The sequence below is a fragment of the Camelus ferus genome, chromosome 20 (genome assembly GCF_009834535.1).
Source record: "Camelus ferus isolate YT-003-E chromosome 20, BCGSAC_Cfer_1.0, whole genome shotgun sequence".
NCBI lineage: Eukaryota > Metazoa > Chordata > Mammalia > Artiodactyla > Camelidae > Camelus > Camelus ferus.
Genome location: NC_045715.1, coordinates 20,136,981 through 20,156,910, shown reverse-complemented (window position 1 = coordinate 20,156,910; position 19,930 = coordinate 20,136,981). Strand labels below are relative to the sequence as shown.

General features: G+C 49.9%; 2 protein-coding genes and 1 long non-coding RNA gene across 3 annotated transcripts; 1 reads left to right on the top strand and 2 right to left on the bottom strand.

The window, feature by feature from the left end:
• Positions 1-2,763: 2,763 nt before the first annotated feature.
• On the bottom strand, positions 2,764-8,372 carry PRR3 (proline rich 3). Its single transcript, XM_006191608.3, is given in 5 exon segments — positions 2,764-4,075; positions 4,349-4,639; positions 7,105-7,167; positions 7,861-7,924; positions 7,926-8,372. Coding segments are annotated over 5 exon segments (567 nt in total). The 5' UTR covers positions 7,968-8,372; the 3' UTR covers positions 2,764-3,968.
• Positions 8,373-8,593: 221 nt separating this feature from the next.
• On the top strand, positions 8,594-19,789 carry GNL1 (G protein nucleolar 1 (putative)). The gene is made up of 12 exons (XM_032463457.1): positions 8,594-9,199; positions 9,619-9,784; positions 10,113-10,249; positions 10,408-10,559; positions 10,676-10,747; positions 11,733-11,940; positions 12,092-12,187; positions 12,561-12,755; positions 16,407-16,585; positions 16,663-16,825; positions 17,049-17,189; positions 17,576-19,789. The coding sequence occupies exons 1-12, from the start codon at positions 9,127-9,129 to the stop codon at positions 17,815-17,817; spliced, it is 1,824 nt and encodes a 607-aa protein (XP_032319348.1). The 5' UTR covers positions 8,594-9,126; the 3' UTR covers positions 17,818-19,789.
• LOC116658371 lies at positions 9,778-12,552 on the bottom strand. Its single transcript, XR_004313755.1, has 4 exons — positions 12,258-12,552; positions 11,565-11,654; positions 10,092-10,293; positions 9,778-9,965 (listed from the first exon to the last, which is right to left on the bottom strand). It is a non-coding gene; the product is annotated as an uncharacterized LOC116658371 (long non-coding RNA).
• Positions 19,790-19,930: the final 141 nt, after the last annotated feature.

Sequence of the window (19,930 nt, the reverse complement as noted above, 5' to 3'; positions counted from 1 at the left end):
TATCCTAACCACATCTTACGTAGCCCCCAACCATTATCCTCTCTCTAGTGCCCCATTATGTTCTTTATATCACTAATCACAACCTGTAATTATTCATTTGCTTACCTTTGAGGAAGAACAGCCCCTGACAACTGGGAACTGGCCTGACACTAACAGTTAGGCCTTGGTGTTGCCAAGAGCTGACCTGGCCCTCACATCAAGGCTGTGATGTTCTCACATTGAACATAACCTCACAGAACACCAATGTCAGACAAGGCCAATCTGTGACTGTGATGAGGTTAAGACAAAGTCTATAACCTTGTCAAAGCGCAGACAAAAAACAAGGTCACTAAACAAACCATAAATGCTAAATAGGTCCCTCTCAGCCAAAATGAGTCCTGGCTGCTTTTTTGCCATGTTTCATTCCTCCTCTCTGGATGAGACTCCGTGTCTACAGCTGCCACATTTTCGGATTCAACTAACCTAGGATTGAAATGCTAGGGGAAAAAATATATCCAGAAAATTCCAAAATGCAAAACTTAAATTTGCTGCAGACCAGCAACTATTTACCTTGCATCTACATTGTATTTATAACTAGTTACATAGCATTTACATTGTATTCAGTATTACAGGAGAGAATGTGTATGTGTACGTGTACGTGTGTGTGTGTGTGTGTGTGTGTGTGTGCGTGTGTAGGTTATCTGCAGATACTATGCCATTTTATATAAGGGACTTGAGCATCCTTGGATTTTGGCATATGAGGGAGTTCCAAAGGATGATAGATACCAAAGGATGACTACTAAAATGTACATAGAAATGCACCCCCTGCCTGTAAGCACCCAATATAGACCAAATCCCCACTTCCTTCAATCTTCCCCCAAATCACCTAACACAAACCCTAATCCTGTCATCCCTCCCTCTTAATGAGATCTCTGCAGGTTATAAACCCAGATTCCCCACTTCCCTGAATCTTCCCCCAAATCACCTAACATAAACCCCTAATCCTATCATTCCTAATCCTCTCTTAATGAGATCTCTGCAGGTGACAGACCCACCTTTGTTTAACTATAGATGGTTCCTGTGTGGTCTCTGGCTGGAGGGCATTGACACATTTACTGTGTTATTCTCTTATTGCATGCCCAAGGTTTAGCAGGGAGGTGCTGGTTGAGGATTTCATCCTACCCTAATGTTTTTACACATTGGCGCTGAAAAGCCAATTGTTTGCTTAGCACGTGGCTGCCTGATGAAGAGTACTTTTCAAGCCTCACTGGCAGCTAGGTATTGGCCACAGGACTAAGTTATGGCCAGTAACATGTTAACATGTAGGTTAGCTTGGTAATTTCCTCTGCCCTTCCTCCATCCTGAGGCTTGGAGGATAAATAAACAAGCTAGAGCTTCACTTCAGACTGTGACTAGGAGGGTCTGACCCCAAGAATCATGGAGCTGAGGGCTGGGGGGAGGAGATGTTCTGAATACCTGAGGACCTTGTGGTGGCATGATTGTCACACAAGTGTTGTATGACCTCTTGACTTGAATAATAAACGTCTATCTTGCTTTAAGACTTATTTTGGTTTCTGTTACAACTGAACTTAAAGCTGATAAACTGGGGCATAGTAGGTGTTTATTTAGAGTGAATGAATATATCCATGCTCATGGCTTCAACCACTACCTACACTGCAGATAACTCAGATTTATGTCTACAGTTTTTTATTTTTAATGTAACAATTCTGTAGGGAGTTCATGTTTGTTCTGGGGGGAGGTAATTAGATTTATTTAATGGAGGTACTGGGGATTGAACCCAGGACCTCATGCATGCTAAGCATGCGCTCTACCACTGAGCTATATCCTCCCCCGTCTCCAGTTTTAATCTGAGTACCAAGCCTGTATACCCAACTACTTAATTGCTCTCCTTGAATGTCTTAAAAGGCAGCTCAGACTCAACCATTCCAAAACAATTAGAGGCATTCTGTTTTTCTCCTAATACCTTTCTGTCTAAATGGGTACTTGGTTATGCAAGCCAGAATGACCCAGAGAAACCTAAAATACTTTCATTTTGATCCCTTATTTCCAAATGTCCACTTTTCTCCCCACTCTGCTACCCAAGACACCACCAGCACGACTCATTCAGGCTACTCAAGTAACCTTCTAACTGCCACTTCCAAAAGACCCTTACATCCTGCAAGGCCGAGAGGTCGAGGTCCTCTTCCTCCTGCCTCACCTCCCACTCTTCCCACGTCCTCTTAACACCTCTGCCTGGACAATGCTCTCCCACCTCACCTTCTGCTTGTCCTCAGTTTGTCCCCGTTGCCATCTTCCCAGACTGCCTTTATTACATACTCTCCCACCAGGTCTCGCTTCTTCATTGCACTTTGGACAAGTGCTTCACGTGAAGTTGTGATTTCTTGATGAACATGCCTCCCACTGTAGATCTTAAATTCACTGGTTTTGGCTGTTATCTCTGGTGCCTGGCATACTGCCTGGCCCACTGGCGCTCTACAAATATTTATCGACATATTGCTTTGTCATTAACACTCCATAAACATCAAACCATAAACATGGGTAAAATGTTTAAAAATTACTCCATGGATACCTGGCCTTTCCTTTCTCCAACAAAACTTTACCCTTGAACGTAATGCAGCCTGCTCCAGTTGATGCCCATAGGATAATGGGTTCCTTCAGACTGGAAGAAACTTCTATCACCACTGCATACGAACACAAGTGAAGAATAAACTGACTCCAAGCACAGCCTCATCTGCATTTCCAGAGATGACTGGAACACAGGGATTAAAGAAAATGTTTGTTTCCACTGTGTTTATTACTAATGTAAAAAAATGTTAAAAAAAAATTCATTCTCAGTTCTCCAACGGCTCTCACCCCTCCCTCTTGCCCACACAACTCCTGACCCATTTCCTCAGGGCCAGTTCAAAACTGAGCCTGTTCACTGCCGTTTTCACAGAAAACAACCAGTGCCAGGGATGCAGGGGAAGAAGGTTGGAAGAGGGCGACAGTACTATCCAAGTTCCACCCACAGGTAGCCCAGGTGGAGATTCACAGAATTCAAACGAAAGGGCTGGTGGCCTCACAATGAAGTAGTCTAACTAAAATGGGCTGGAAGAGGAGACAGGGTAGGCCCATCTGAGGCTTTGAAGGACATCTCTCGGGCCTGTGTCAAACCCAGAGAAACCGACACCAGGAGAGGAACGGGCAGGACCAGGGAGGCAGTCTTGTGTGAAGTTTCACAATTCTCCCATGTTGGGAGGTGGGGAAGTCTAGAGGGCACCGACGGCCCCACTCGTTTTGGCAGAAAAACTTACTCTAGTGTTGGGAAGTCACAAAAATGCCACAGACACCGAGAAAGGCTACAGGGGATGCACAGTTTCACAAAGCACAGTGATCACAGACCATAGCGGTGGGGATCATGCTACTGACGCAGAAACTACGAAATCCAGAAGCAGGGAGAGTGGTCTCTCGGGGAGTAACTCTGGACCAGCCATCCACACTTGACCCCAGGTCAGACGACCTGATGAGTGTCACGGAGCAGCTGACAACATTGCGGGTAGGGGCTGTCACGTAAAAAGAACTTCAAACAAGTAGCTGGAAGAAGGGATTGGCAGGAAACTGCTCCAGGGCTCTCAGGAATCCAGGGCAATCCCGGGGGCTGGGCAGACAGATGCACAAGAAACAGCACCGAAGAGGTTTCCTGTTCCGCAGTCAGTCGGCGAGGGGGAAAAGGATCCAGGAGGCAGTTGAATGGAGCGAAGATGGGGTCCTGAAGACGAGTCTCTGGAAGCGGGATCAGAAGAGTGCACACCGCGCACCAGCGATGGAACAACTCTGGACCCCAAGTTGGGGAGGTGGCGATGGGGGTGGGCATCACTGACTGAGGGTAGTGAGTGAAACCACCTCAGAGTAGCCATCTCAGGGCCCTAGGGAAGTGTATGGCCGCTAGGTCAGAGGGCTCCTTCCAGCCTGGATGGGAAGGCACAGTCTCACAGAGGAGGTCCATTGACGCCTGGGTGGTAGAAGGCACAGAGGTCCTCGTATCGACAGTGGCCCTTTTTGGCAAAGTGTCGGCAGACAGGGCGGTCGGATTTGTCTGTGAACAAGTGAAAATCAGGCAATTTAAAATGCGACTGAGAAGAAAAAAAAATTGTAACAAAAAGCAGAGAAGACAGATTTCCTACTCATTACCATTTCCAGATATTATGGAATGGTAGTCTTTCTCCTGGGAGAAAAAACATTCAGGGCTACTCCTACTTCGAAAAGACAAAGGACAGCCCAGAGAAGAGCCACAGGCATTCTGGGCACTGGGTCACTCTGGGAGTGATGGCTAGTAAATGTGTGCAGGCATAAAGAATATGGACCTCACCTTCCATAACCTGGGGTCCATCCTTGGGTGGGCAGGTATTCTTGATAAGAGACCAGCTTTTGAGCCTTCGAGGGTTTCTCTGCTCTTTGTGAAAGCCTCCCCTGGAGGGACCTCCATGGCCTGGTCCAGGAAAAGGAGGTTCAGCATTGACTCCCCACCAACCACGACCGTATGGGCCAGACCTGGGGCCTAGGCCTCCCCGAATTGGGCCTCTGCCCCGGGGAGGAGGTGGGAGACTCAGCAGCGGTGGGATTATTGGTCCCCTTGATCCCGGAGGACCTCTGTGAAGAGCTGGAAAGAGGGGGGAGAGAGAGAGAGAGAGGAACATGGAAAAGTGATCAATGGCCAGCTAAACTCAGATAATGAAGCCTTCATATTTGTTTAAAAACTTTTTATTGAAGTACAATATACATACAAAAAGATACACAATTTTAAGTGCACAACTCAATTATCACCAAAGTAAACACATCTGAGTGTCCATTAACACAGGCTGGAGAAAGAACAGAGCCTTATTAACACTTCAGAAGCCCTACCCCCTTGCGGCCCTCCTTCCCTACCATCCCACCTTCTTCCCCAAAAGAAACAAGTATCCTGACTTCTAGCACCATAGGTTAGTTTTTGCCTGTTTTTGAACTCTGCATAAATGGAATCATACAGTGTGCATTCTTCCTGTGTCTGGTTCCTTTCACTCAACATCGTGTTTATGAAATTCACCCAGGTCACCTGTAGCAGGAGTTCCTTCATTTTCATTGCAGTGTAGTATCCTATTGCGTGTACACACAACTTATTTATCCATTCTACTGATGGTGCACATGTGGGTGGATTCCAGTGTGGGGCTATAATGAAAAATGCTGCTATGAACATTTTTATACATGTTTTTGTTACACTCACGTATGCTTTTCTGTTGAGTGTATACACAGTAAAGGGAGTACTGGGTCCTTGAGTATGTGTATGCTCAAGTTTAAGAAAGTCAAACCTTTTTTTCCCCCAAAGTGGTGGTTGTACCAATTCACGCTCCCACGAGCAGTTGTTCCATACAACTGGTAGTTCCTTGACAACACTTGGTAATGTTGATCTTTTTCATTTTTGTCATTCTGGTGTGAAAAGTGTTTTTTTTTTTAATTGTGGTTAAAACACATGATGAAAAATTTGCCACCTTAACTATTTTGAAGTGTACATATCCATAACATTAAGTAGATTCACATGGTTGGGAAACACATCTCCAGAACTTTTTCATCTTGCAAAACTGAAAGTTTATAGCTACTGAACAACTCACTTTTCCCCTCTTCACCCAGCCCCTGGCAGCCACCATTGTACTTTCTGCTTCTATGATTTTAAATACTTTAGATACCTTACATCAGTGGAACCATACAGTACTTGCCTTTTTGTGACTGGCTCATTTCACTTAGCATAATGGCCTCAAGGTTCATCTGTGCTATAGCACATGACAGGACTTTCTTCCTTTTTGGGGGCTGACTCATATTCCATTGTATGATTATATCACATTTTGTTTCCCACTCATCCATCAATGGACATTTGGCTGGCCTCCATCTCTATGGTGAATAGTGCTGCTAAGAACATGGATGTGCATATCCCTCTTCAAGATTCTGCTTTCTACTCTTTTGAATAAAAACCCAGAGGTGGAATTGCTGGATTATATCGTAGTTCTGTTTTTAAATTTTTGAAGAATCTCCATACTGTTTTCCATAGTGGTTGCACCATTTTACAATCCCACCAATAGTATACAAGGGGTTCAGTTTCAAAGTTATGTGTTTTTATCTTGCATTTATTTGACTAATGATGTTGAGTTCTTGTTCATGTTTTTGGCTATTTAGATCTCAGTTTTTATGAGGTGGCTGTTCTGGTCTTTTGCCTATTTTTCCAGAGAGTTCCAGAGTTGCCCATTGTCAGTGAGTTCTTTATATATTCTAGATTTGAGCTCTTTATTTAAAGGCTATATTTGTTGCAAGTCTCTTCTACACTAGGGCTTCTTATTAACTTCTTACTAGTGTCATTTGATTAACAGAAGTTCATATTTTCTAACGTAGTTCAGTTTATCTTTCCTTTACGGTTAGTGTGTGTGTTTCTTGTCTGTTTAAGAACTCTAATCTACTTTAAGATCATGAAATATATTTGTTTTCTAGAATAATTTCTTTATCTTTTATACTCAGATCTACAGTCCACTTGGAATTGACATTCATATATGGTATGAACAGGAGATCAAATTTCTCTTTTTTCCCCCACAAATATCTAATTAATCCAGCATCATTTACTGAAAAGACCACTATTTCAGTTCCATTTTCATCATAAGCGAGGTGGCCATTTATGTGAGGGCCTGTTACTGAACTCTTTATGTTGTTCTGTTGACATGTCCATTGTTGCGCCAATATCACACCGTCATAACTGCTGTAGCTTTACATAAGTCTTGACATTCAGGGTAAGCCCTTCCATTTCAAGACAGTCTTTGCAGTCTCACTCTGATCCTTTGCATTTCCATATTATAATGTAGAATGTTTATTTTTACCAAAACATTGTAGGGATTATAACCGGGAGTGCACTGAATCTACAGATCAATTTGAGAAGAACTGGCATTTTTACAACAATGAGTATTCCAATCTATCAATACACAACATCTCTCCATTCATTTACGTACAAAATCCCTGATTTTTAAATTTTAATTCCTTTTTAGGTTTTAGTCCCTCCCTTGCTCCTTTCTCCAGGACCTAACCAAAGGATCAGGGCCCCTTCCTCCTCACCTGACTTGGGGTCGCCAGGCTTTCCATTGGCCATGGGGGGAGGGCCCAGAAGGCTGGGTGGTCCTAAGAGTAGACATGAAAATACGGTCATCAGAATGGATTAAAGGACTGATGATCCTGTTTTTTTCTATTACTCATTTCTTAATCTAACCAGTAAAGCCAGGTATATTCTCGGCAGTGTTACAAGTTCTCACCCCACCTATCTGCAAAGCTCTTCAAGGTTTGCAAAGTGGAGACTCAGTCAAGGGGGATAGTGAGGGAAGGGTAACTACAAACTCTTTTCTATTACATTGTTGCTAACCAAAAGATCCCAAGAGATTCCAGAGGCACTCTAATCCCTCTCTTTAACTGCTGACCAATCAGATAGCTCTCTCCCTCACCCCGCCACAGAGTAGTTTAAAGAAAACTACACTTCCACCTTCCCTGTGAAAATCCGTTCACAAATTGTCATCTCAGTCACTGCAATCCGGGACCTCTCTATTGACCCTCTCCCTTGTCGTTTTGCGGCTGCGCACACAAGCTCTTTATCTTCTCCCCTGCCTTCTTTAGAAAGGTTTAGGGGCCAGTTTGAAGTTGAGGGGTCAAGTAAGAACTCATTTAGTATGCTCCATCCCAGACAGTCCTGCCCCCGCCCCCGCCCCAGCGCGTGCGCCCTTCCTCCTTCCGTTGGAGTCCCCTCCCCCGCACCTTTTCAGCCCCTAACCCCATGACTCTACCGGCTGACAGGCATGTGCACACCCCTCCCAGGCTCCTCACCGATAGGACTCCCATCCTCCTCGTCTCCAATCTCTTCCTGCTCTGGTAGTGGAGGCTGTTGCTGCTGCTGGCTGCTGTTGCTGATTCTGCTTCTTTCGTTTCGGCATCGTGGTTGCGGCAATGGCTGCAGCGGGATTTGGAGGGCAGTGAGGAAGGGGCACGCTGGGATTCCGTTTCCGCTTCCGGGGGGGCGATGGACAGTGAGGCTGAGACTCCCGCCATTTCACTTCCGGAAGGCTGCGGGGACCCTTTGTGCGGCTCGTTCTCAAATCAGCCGCCTCCCTCGGTCTCTGCCAGGCATGGTGGCAATCTCAAACGTTTTCTTTGCCGCGTTTCTATAAATGCTTTGAAAAAGTTGCTCGCTTCTCCTCTCGCTGAAAAAAACCCCACAGCCGGCTCCTCATAGTGTGCCATAGAGTTGAAAGGCTCTCGGGCCAGAAGGCCTGATAAGAGAGAGCTGTCGCATCCTAAGATCGCCACATCCGGTCCCCGGTTTCTATGGTAACAGCTGCAGGCACAACTTCGTGCCCTATGACCTCCCTCCAAAAATCCTTGTCCCACCTGGGTTTCCCGCCTCACCAGCGCTTGCACTTATGAACTGAAAACCTGCTCCTTATCATCGTCCTCACAAGGAATTTCGGTCCACGCAGGGCGTTGCCCAGGGCTCTCCAGACCTCCATCCGCCCCTCAAGACCTCTGACCCTGCCGCCAGGGTAGCCCAGCACCTCGGCTTCCTTCGCCGGACGCGCAGTCGCGGCTTTCCTCTAAGGTCCAGCGAGGGTTGGTAAAGTAGCTTCTGCGGGTCCACGCCCCTTTCTCCCCCAGTTGGTAGGGCCCGCCCTCCGCTCCACCGCCCCCTCCAGGTGAGTGGTAGCTTCTCCCAAGCGCGCAAGGTAGTGATGACACGCTTCCCCCCTCCTCCGAACGCGAGTTGGTAGCGTCCGTGACGAAGTTAGCCCGATCCTCCCACGCGCGCCTTCTTCTTCGCCGCCGCTGCGCCCTCTCTGTGCCACTGGCTCTCACGTGCGGGTAGCCCACCCAGCATCATCCTCCCGCCTCGCTCTCAGAGGGAAGTGACTGTATTTCCCCCTCGGTTGCCTTGCACCCCGGCCGCCGGGGCGCATCGGCTGGGCCCGCCCGCTGACGTCACCTTCCAGCCCCGCCCCCTCCAGGGTCCCGGGCCCTTGCGGCGGGGGCAGCCCTCGGGGGAGTCAGTTGAGGCGGCGGGAGCTCGGCGGAGGGCGGGCCAGGTGACTGGTCCGGGCCATGCCGAGGAAGAAGCCTTTCAGCGTCAAGCAGAAGAAGAAGCAGTTGCAGGACAAGCGGGAGCGGAAGCGAGGTCAGTGCGGGAGCTAGAGGAGGGGGCGGGGCTCGGACTCCCGCACATCTGGAAGGAGGGGTGTGCCCGCCTCACCTCTGGGAGGCGTAGGAGTGGGTGGTGGCCGCGCGCCGACGCGCGTGGGCGACCGCGGAGGGGATTCCTTCACCCCAGCCCCCTACCTCTGGAAGGGGTGGGGAAGGATGGAGAGTTGGGGGAGGGGAATCCCTCCTGCTCGAATGGGGCGCCATCCCCGCAGATCCCTGGAGGAGGAGTGCCTCCCTCCACGCACATCCGGGAGGGTCTTGGGTAGGGTAGCTGGGAGGACCCGGCTTCAAAAGAAGTGAGGTGATGTGAGGAGGAGCCAGGCCGACCGAGGAAGGGGGTCTTATAGCCCCTGAGAGCTGGCTAGCACTGGCGTCACCGACTCCTCCCCGCAGGGCTTCAAGATGGGCTGCGATCCAGTTCCAACAGCCGCAGCGGGAGCCGGGAGCGGCGGGAGGAGCAGACCGACACCTCAGATGGAGAGTCTGTGACCCATCACATCCGCAGGCTCAACCAGCAGCCTTCCCAGGGGCTGGGCCCGCGAGGCTATGACCCAAATCGGTGAGAGTGGGCGGGGGGCTCTGCCCCGGGCTTCCCCGCCTACCCGGAAGTTAGAGCGTTGGGGGAAAGCAGGCTGCTGCTGTTGGAGGCCTGAAACAGGAGATGGTGGGCCTGGGATGCTGCGGTTCTTCACGGGCCGCTGGGTCACCGGAGCGGATCACAGTCTTCCCTTCTGGAGAGGCTGGAGAGAGTTTGACTTTCAGAAGGACGAAACTTAGAGGAAGGCCTACCACCGCGTGAAGGAGTTTTGGGGGAGGGCTGACTCAGAGGGGAGACTTGAAGTGGAGAGAAAGCTTTGCGAAGTTACCTGCTGGTCTCGTCCTGTTAGATACCGGCTGCATTTTGAGCGAGACAGCCGCGAGGAGGTGGAGCGGAGAAAGAGAGCAGCCCGGGAGCAAGTGCTGCAGCCTGTCAGTGCTGAGCTGCTGGAGCTGGACATCCGGGAGGTCTATCAGCCAGGTTCCGGTGAGTGAGAGCCCAACACCAGGATGCTTGGGACAGGCAATGGGCTGAGGGAAGGAGTTTGGAAGAGTAAGAGCTGACTGGGAGGAAGGGGTCTGGGATGCACCCGTGAGTCCTGAAACTATTCTCAGACTTATTTGGGCTTTTTCTTGATTTCCTAGTCCTGGACTTTCCCCGACGTCCTCCTTGGAACTATGAGATGTCCAAGGAGCAACTGATGAGCCAGGAGGAAAGGAGCTTCCAGGAGTATCTTGGGAAGATTCACGGGGCTTACACCTCTGAGAAGCTCAGCTACTTCGAGCACAATCTGGAGGTAAGAATACAGTGGGGACAGGAGTGGGGCATGGTGACCCATGGTCAAATTGGTCTGGGGTCAGGCGGGAGAGTGACTCTGAGCTCAGGTTCTCTTCTCTGACCTTGTCTTTTCAGACATGGAGGCAGCTGTGGCGAGTGTTAGAGATGTCTGACATTGTTCTGCTAATTACTGATATCCGACATCCAGTGAGTCCTGGGGATGAGGGCGTGCGAAGGGGAGGAGGGAGGAAGATTCTTGATAGGTAAAGGGCAGAGGCAGGAGTTGGGAGCCAGAAAGGTAATCTCTTCCTTTCTGGTCTCCTCTACCCCATGCTGATGTCTTCAGTCAAGGACTCAATTTTTATTCATCCATGTCACAGTCTATCACTCCTCTCCTGGTCAATTGATTCCACTCTCCTATATTTTTTTGATGAAAGAGTGGGCTGTTTCCTAGCCCTTCAGAGCTAATAGAGCTCCTAGTGTCGAGCTCCAGGGGATTCTATGAAGACAGCTGGGGGTTAACCCCCTGGCCTGCCACATGGGTCACTACAGAACTCAGCCTCAGCTGGGATGCTAGGGTGTGGTTAAGGCTCTAGACTCTGCTGCTGGACGGCCCCTGTGTGAACTTGGCTTTGCCACTTGCTGTTGTTCTCCAGTGGGAGAAAAGGAGGTCTGAGGTTTGTGCAGACATTTAGGTTGGAGGTCCTTAATGACATACACACACGCCTGTGTGCTCCTAGATATGTGCATGCATACACATGCTTTCTTATGCAGCCACTCTTCTCAATACAAACATGCACACACATGGCTTGCACGTACATATGCCTCCGTACACATGTAGACAGTTGTCTAAATGTGAAAATAGATATTAATTTCTATCCCAACTCCCATCCCTGTGTGTGATCCCAGCCTTCACCCCAGTGTGCTAGGGGTCACTATTTCTTCATCTTGTTTTTAGCTCATTTCCATCCCTAATTAGGCCCTGTGCGAAGCCCCTAGAGACCAATGCATAGGTGTTACTTACCCCAAGCTTGTCCTCCTAGTTCAGTTTGGCTGATTTATCCTTGTTGCCCCAGGATCTGCTACCACCAGGGTCTCATCTCCAAAGCTGTGCCTGGTGAATGGGGAGTTGGAGGCAGAGAACCCTGGGTTGACCTCTTATCACTCCCTCCTCTTACCATCCCTGTTCCAGGTTGTGAATTTCCCACCAGCACTTTATGAGTATGTGACTGGAGAGCTTGGGCTGGCCCTGGTGCTGGTCCTGAACAAGGTGGATCTGGCCCCACCAGCCCTTGTGGTTGCCTGGAAGCATTATTTCCACCAACACTATCCCCAGCTCCACATTGTCCTTTTCACCTCTTTTCCTCGGGACCCTCGCACCCCACAGGACCCTAGCAGCGGTGAGTGGGCAATGAAGAGAACAATGTGGGAGTGGGAGAGGTGGGTGGCAGGGACAGAGGGGAACCTGATCTTGGGCCTGAGGGTGGCAGGACAGAGAGGGTGCATAAAGCCCATGGGGTGTGCTTATGCTTTTGTGCCCTCTGATCTCAGTCTTGAAGAAGAGTCGGAGGCGGGGGAGAGGATGGACTCGGGCCCTGGGGCCAGAGCAGCTACTGAGAGCCTGTGAAGCCATCACTGCTGGGAAAGGTATGTGCCCCTTAGAGGGGAGCTGTTGGAGGCCCGGGGAGAGATGAAGGCCTTGGTTCACTTTGCTCACCTTTCCCGGAGTCAGTCCCTCTCTTCTGGACTCAGGCGAGAGACCACAGGGAGGGACAGAAGAGAGAGCAGCCTGACTTAGTGGGACAAGAGAGGCAGCGGGTAGGCAGGAGCCCCAGTGGTTTGCTGCCTTCATTCTTCTGAGTCAGAAACTCAAATGCACGTGATTCCACGGTGGGGTCAGGTGAATGCTGGGGAGAGTCGGCCATGGTGTCCAACTCCAGAGAGCACCACTTCCATCAGCTGGTCTGTGCCATTGTACACAGTGGCCCTGGAGAGAACCTTCTTCTTCTTCCTTATGCAGTGGACCTCAGCAGCTGGCGGGAGAAGATTGCCCGGGATGTGGCTGGGGCCACCTGGGGCAATGGCTCCGGGGAGGAGGAGGAAGAGGAGGACGGGCCGGCCGTCCTGGTGGAGCAGCAGACTGACTCAGCCATGGAGCCAACAGGCCCCACACGAGAGCGCTACAAGGACGGGGTGGTGACCATTGGCTGTGTGGGTAAGGAAGTGGTGGCCCACGAGTGGTGGCCTTCTGGGGGCACGGAGTTTCAGTATTTGGAAAAGAGGGCAGGTGTCAGGTCCTGTTAGGCTCCAGGGTCTTGTGCTGTGGTGGCAGGATCGCCACACGGTGGAGTTAAATGCCACCTCTTCTCTCAGTTTGTTGATCTCGAGCAAGTTATTTATCCACTCTCAGTCTAGTGACTTTGACTTAAAAAATGAGGACAGTGATGCTCAATTAAAAGAATGGATGTGAGGACTGGAAGGAAGTGTACAGAGGGCCTAACAAAACCTGGCAAACAGTGATAAAAGTAATAAGTAATAATTATTAAAAGTTTAACATTTATATGATGCTTGCTGTGTACCAGGTACTATTCTAAGCGATTTACATGTTGACTGTTTCAGTTCTGTACTTAGTCCAGAGTAGAGTAATCCTTAAGTTGCAGTAGGAGCTTAGCAAGTATCAGCTTCTGTCTGGGTCTTAACTGTTTAGGTCTGCTGTCTGTGAGAATCTTCCCTTAATTAAGAGCTTTGTCTGTGCTCTTGGTTGGGGAGAAAGGAACAGAAGATTAGGGCCAGGGCCCCTTTTCTTTTGAGGTAGGACAGGTGAGAAGTGACTTGGACAAAGGTGTGGTAAGCGAGGTGATAACTGGAACCAAAAAAAGGCCCAGTCCAGGAGAAATTAAGGAAAGCAGAGTAGTTTAGCTCCTTGGAAATGCTCCTGACTTATCTTTCAGTCTCCTTTTTGTCTTGACAAAAACCTGCCTGACTGCTGACGGGATGGCTCCCCTTTCTAGCCATTTCCCCCCAGCTTTGCCTCCCCTGGCGTCTGAGCCCAGCTCTCCCACACAGGGGCCCTGTGCCTCTCCCCTGTGCCTCTCTCGGTAGCCACTGCACTGACCTGTCTGGGTTCAGGGTGGTGGAATGGGGAGAGCGTTGCTGTGGCCCAGGCAGCGCTGAGTTTGGATTTCCCTCCAGCTCTCATTCACTTACCCATCGGACAGATACTTACCCAGCACCAGGTGCTGTTCTAGGGATGGAGTACATTGCTGTGAAAATGGCAGAAAAGTCCCTCCCCTCACGGAGCTTGTTTTCTTGGGAGTACATTGATGCGTGATCTGAAATCCTGTATTTAGGGAATAGTGACTGGGACAGGAGAGGTCCTCAGGGAAAGCCCCCCTGAGGAGAGCCTGGATGCTGAGCTGAAGTGGCCATTTGGAGACGTGAGGAAAGTTCCTTCCAGGCCAAGGGGTCTTGAGGTGGGAACGAGCTTGGTGATTGTAGGACCAGCCAGAGTGCCAGGGGGACTGGGGAATGGGAGTCACGAAAGAGAATCGAGGATGAGGTCAGAAAGCTCAGGGGCCACATCATGTAAGGTCTATGAGAAGGCGTTTTGGATTTTATTCCAAGTCTGATGAGAAGCCAGTGGTGAGTTCTGAGCAGGGGAATGACAGGATCTGATTTCCTATTTTAGAAGTTTGCTCTGTCTGCTGAGAGGAGAATGGTGGGGGTGGGCAGGACAGGAAGCAGAGAGAGTGTGGTCAGAGGCTGTCCCAGACTAGGGAGAAATAAGACTTGCTCAGAGCAGAGTGGTCGAGGTGGAGGTGGGGAGACAGGTCAGAAACAGAATATATTTTGAAGTTAGAGAACGAGATTGCTGATGGGTTGCACTTGGGGCCTAAGAGAAAGTGAGGAATAAAGGAGGACTTCCAGGGTTTTGTACTGAGCAGCTGGGAATACTGAGATAGGAAGATTGGGAGAGGAGCAGGTTTGGAGGGATTGGGGAAAGAAATCAGAAATTAAATCTGAGATTCTTTTTATATATCTCAAGTGGAGATGTTGACCAGGCAGTGGGTATAGGAGCCTGGAGCTCAGGGGAGAGGACTGGAGATTTGAATTTGGGCAAGATTTAAATCTGGGGAGCCACTAGTGAATATAAATGGTATTTAAAGCCATAGGCTTGGATGAGATATGGGAGAGGAGGTAGGCGGAGAGAAGGCCAGGCCATTTAGAGGCTGGGCAAAGGAGGGCGAAACCAGGAGTGTCCCAGAAGTCAAGTGAAAAAGGTTTAGAGAGGAAAACAACAGGGACTTACTGTATAGCGTAGGGAACTATATTCAGTATTTTATAATAAACTATAATGGAAAAGAAAAAAGATACATACATGTATGTATATAATTGAATCACTTTGCTGTAAACCTGAAACTAACACAGTATTGTAAATCAACTATACTTCAGTTTTAAAAAGTGATAAAAAATTTGGAGAGGAAGGGAGGGCTCAGTTGTATCAAATGTTGCTGACGGGTTGAGTGAGATAAGAACAGACTTGCTCAGCGGCTGGGCAGGATGGAGATCAGTGGTTTCAGTGAAGTGGAGGAGAGAAAGCTAGATTAGGGTGGCCCCAAGAGATCAGCACTGACAGTGGCAGAACTGCACCGTCTGCTGTAGTTCATAGTCACAAAGAAGATGGCATGAAGAAGTGGTGACAAAAAATAGATAAGTCTTTGAGTTTTACTATAAAGGGAACAGAGGGATAGCCGGTAGGGGTTGTCAAAAGAGAGTTGTTTCCCCCTCCCCTTCTGAAAGGAGACACAGTCACAGAACCCGTGGGTACGGAGGGCTGACTGTACTGCACCATTTTATATAAGGGACTTGAGCATCCATGGATTTTGGTATCCTCAGGGGCTGCTGGAACCAATTCCCTGTGGATCCTGAGGGCCAGCTGTACTCGAACGGGTTGTAAACGCAGCACAGTCAGCACCGTGGTGCATCTTTGCCCAGGCTCAGTCAGCTGCCCGGGAGCAGGTGCTGAGTGGACAGAATTGCATTTTACAGGGTTGGGGTTTTGCCGGGTGACTAAAAAGGGGAGAGGCGGGGCCAGGGAGTTGAAGGTCTATGAAGGGGACTGGCTGTCCAGCTGGATCATGGAATCTAAGTTGGGTAAGAAGGGAAGAGAAGCCATGGGCTGATTATTGAATGCTGTATCTGTGCTAGTCAGGGTCAGATTTATTGGAATGGAGGAACCAGAATAAGAGAGCTGGAAAGATGGATGTCAGGGCAGAGAGAGGGGTGCTTGCAGTTGAGGTTTGTAAAGTGTGAAGTGTCAGGTCCGGCTCAGAGCACAGAGGTGGGGTTGACAAAACCTTTGGAAGGGAGATTCTGGCACTGAGAGGCCAGAGTGCTGCCCGGGAGATCTGTGCAGATGCTGAAGTCAGCCAGAATGAAGGTGGTGTCATGAGGAGAGGGCAGTGAGCCCCTGGGCTTCCAGTCTCCTTCTTGGAGAAGTTTTGATAATCATGGGATGCGTGTCTCACTGGTATCGGGCACTCAGTCTACTGCAGGCATAGCCACACAATTGTATTAGTTTCTCATTTCACCCTGACCACTCTGAGGCTGGAGGTATCCGCTCTGTAAAATGCAAAAACAGAGATTCAGAAAATTAAGTAAATTGCCTTGAGGTCACAAAGCTTGGCTAAGCGGGGAGGCCAGGATTTGGCCCTGGGAGTCCAGAGCCTGATTTGTAACTTGAAATGTTATACGGCTTCCTTTATTCCTGCGCCCTAGTTTCCCTTTCATCTTCAGCTACAGTACCGCATCCTGCCTGTCCCAAAGTTAGGATCGGTCAGATGTTAATTTTCCTTGTCTTCTTCAGGTTTCCCCAACGTGGGCAAGTCCTCGCTGATCAACGGGCTGGTGGGGCGGAAGGTCGTGAGCGTCTCCAGAACCCCGGGCCACACCCGGTACTTTCAGACCTACTTCCTCACCCCCTCCGTGAAGCTCTGTGACTGTCCAGGCCTCACCTTCCCCTCCCTTCTGCCCAGGCAGTTGCAGGTACGAGGGCAGAGCGGGCAGCTGTGGCGAGAAGCCTGGAGGCCAGGAAGGTGCTGAGCGCTCTCGTCTCCCTTCAGGTTCTGGCGGGGATCTACCCCATCGCCCAGATCCAGGAGCCATACACGGCCGTGGGCTACCTGGCCTCCCGAATCCCTGTGCAGGCCCTGCTCCACCTGCGCCATCCAGAGGCTGAGGACCCTTCCGCAGAACACCCCTGGTGTGCCTGGGACATCTGTGAAGGTGGGTTCCGTATGCCTGGCTTCTCCCCTCCCCTCTCTCCGCAGAAGTCCTGCCATCAACCAGGTGGCCAGCCACTCACCCCTAGACTTCTGTCTCAGGGCCGGCAAGATCTTGGCTTGGAATGTTCTGGGGGAAACTGGAAAGACTGCATTAGGGGAGTGGGGTGATGGTGACTGGGCCCAGTTGATGGGCTTCCCTCCCCATTATCCTTTTTTCCCTCCAGCTTGGGCAGAGAAACGTGGTTACAAGACAGCCAAGGCGGCCCGAAATGATGTGTACAGAGCGGCCAACAGCCTCCTGCGGCTGGCACTGGATGGCCGCCTCAGCCTGTGTTTTCACCCGCCGGGCTACAGCGAGCAGAAAGGTCAGTCAGCCAGTGTCCTTCCCCAGCCCCTGCTCTAGCGCAGGCAAAAGGGTGTGAGATTTGTGGCCACACAGAGCGAGGATTCCGGATTCTGCACCCATCGGCCAGTTCTGTGTTACTAAGCATCTCTGAGACGACTTCCTGATCTGCAAAGCCAGAGTGGTAGTTGCCCCCAGCAAGGTGGGGGTCGAGACTGGAGTTAACGTGTGCAGAACTTCTGTTTGGTGCCCAGCACATGAGAGGCTGAATGAATGAGTGAACAGATGAATGCCAGCAGCTATAAAAGTTATTGTTATTCGTAGTCTTTGCCTCTTCCCCATCTTTTCCTGGTGTTAGTTTCTTGCTCAAAACTCTCCTCCATTCTTTTTCTTGTTTTGGTTCCCCAGGCACCTGGGAGTCCCATCCAGAGACCATGGAGCTGGTGGTTTTGCAGGGCAGGGTGGGGCCAGCAGGTGACGAGGAGGAGGAGGAAGAGGAAGAGCTGAGCAGCTCCTGTGAGGAGGAGGGAGAGGAGGACCGGGATGCGGATGAGGAGGGGGAAGGGGATGAGGACACCCCAACCTCAGCTCCAGGGTCCAGCCTGGCCGCCCGAAACCCTTACGCCCTGCTGGGCGAGGACGAGTGCTGAGTCCTTGTCCTGCTCCATCCTCCCCCCACCCCTAATATCTTTGCTTTTGGACTGACCTGGGGTCTCTCCCATCTGCCGCCCCAGTTGTGAATAAAGATTGTCTGCTTTGTAGCCCCTTCCCCAGATGGACTGAGGTGAAAGCAGCTGTGGGAGGCTTCTCTGCTCTCCTCCCTTCTTTTTCCAAGCATTCTCTTTGCAAAGGAAGTGTTCTCTTAGGAGCTGATTCAGTGGGTTCTAAGGTCTGAAACCTGCTTCCTCTGCTCACTCTCTTACTTGTACCTTAGGAACCCCATCATCAACATGGGGAAGGGGGGTCACTTCAGGCTTTTGAGGCCTGTTCTAAATCCATCCTCCTTTGAGAGTTTGTGCCAGGCCCTCTGGGACTGGAGCAGCAGCCATTGCGCCCCCTGCTGCCAGACCTGGGTTATACCAGGAGCTTCTGGGAGAAGAAGCAGTGAAGAGTTGTCACAGCTGATGTCTCCAAGTGAGATTTTCACAGGATTTATTCAAAGTCAACAAATATTTATTGAGGGCTGACTGTGTGTCTGGACTTATGCTACGCACTGAACATATAAAGATGCCTGACCTGAATAGACAGCCTGGCCATGATCAAGATCCCGTTATCAGGCACCCTACTTTTTGGATTAAGAAGGGTGTATAATGTTCTCCAAATCCTTAGGTCTCATGCAATATAATTCTAGAACCTCCTGTTGATGGAAATATTTAATTAAGACTAAAGGCTTGTGAAAATGTTAATTAAATGTGCACGAGTAGTCTTAATTACTGGCAAACAAGTAGCGTGCACATTTATGATTTGATCAGGAGCCCTTTAAGCGTTAAGTTTCATTATTTAAAAGCCCTGTATACACTCGGTGTACTAGATTCATAGGGACGCACACAGAACCGGTCTGAATCCCACTTACCCTGGCTTGGGACGGAGCCAGGGAGACCCAGTGCAGGGTCTGAGCTGTCTTACCATGTCAGGCACATCTCAGCAGAGATCAGCTCTCTTATGAGTCAGGGCATCTTAGGCCTGACTGTACTTCTCCATTGTCAAGCAAGCAGTTGGACTCCTAGATTTAATTCTTGGAGAAAAGAGAGAGAATAGGCTTTGGTTTATTGGCTGCCACAGTGTCGTCTGGGCTGGGCAGTGGCAAAAAGTTGTTTGATAGGTTAGCTGTTAGGTGTAGGGGTGAGGAGAAGCAGGATGCCAGCTTCCTGTCTTCATTTTCAAGCATCCCACTTTGATTCTGGGGCCCCCAGCCAGTGTCTGTAATTCCAGCAGAGACCCTGTCACCCCAGGGTCAAAAGAGGCTGAGGTGTTTGGGCCACACATTCCCTCCAGCTCCCCCGTCATTGGTCCCAGTGAGGACATAGTCCGGGAATTTGCACTCCAGTGCAAAGTTTAAATACTACCGGCATGTGAACGTGCATGATGATTGTCAAAAATGTGCTGTAAAAAAGTTTCAGTGGAGAGAAAAAGCCACCTGTCTCCCATCTTAGTCTTTTTAGCCGCAGGGCTGTGTCTTCTGATGGAAGAAAGGGGACCCCAGCTCAGTGTACTGTGAGGATTCATGATGATCAGGGAAGCTCAGGGACTTCTCTGCTGCTGGAGGTAGCACTGCTACTGGGGACGTTGGGAGTGTCTCAAAAAGTGGAGAAAAGTGAGAAAAGTCAGAATTTTATTTGTACCCCTGCCTCTGTGCTGCTTCTCTTTGCTTGTCTTTATGTCTTGTTGAGTTTCTCCAGGGGCATTTAGGAGATCTGGGAGTGGGGATGAGAGTTGAGGCCTGGCGCTGGAGGGGAAGCTGGGGAGGGGGGTTTTTATGCTGAAGATCTGGAAGGAGGTAACCCTAACATCCCCAGAGAGCTAGACTGGAAATGATTCTTCTCAGGTCCCTGTCAGTGACTCACTCTGTAGGAAAGTAACACTGGGAAAGAACTACCTTAGCAACAGATTTGGTAGGATAAACAATACCCCAAAACCAGTGCCTGAGGCTGAGGTTGAAACTGACTAAAAGACAAGGAAATTGAGGCCAGTCTCCTCAATGAAATACCCAGGATCCCTGTCCTCATACCCCTCTACCTGGGCCACATCCACTGTGGAGATACT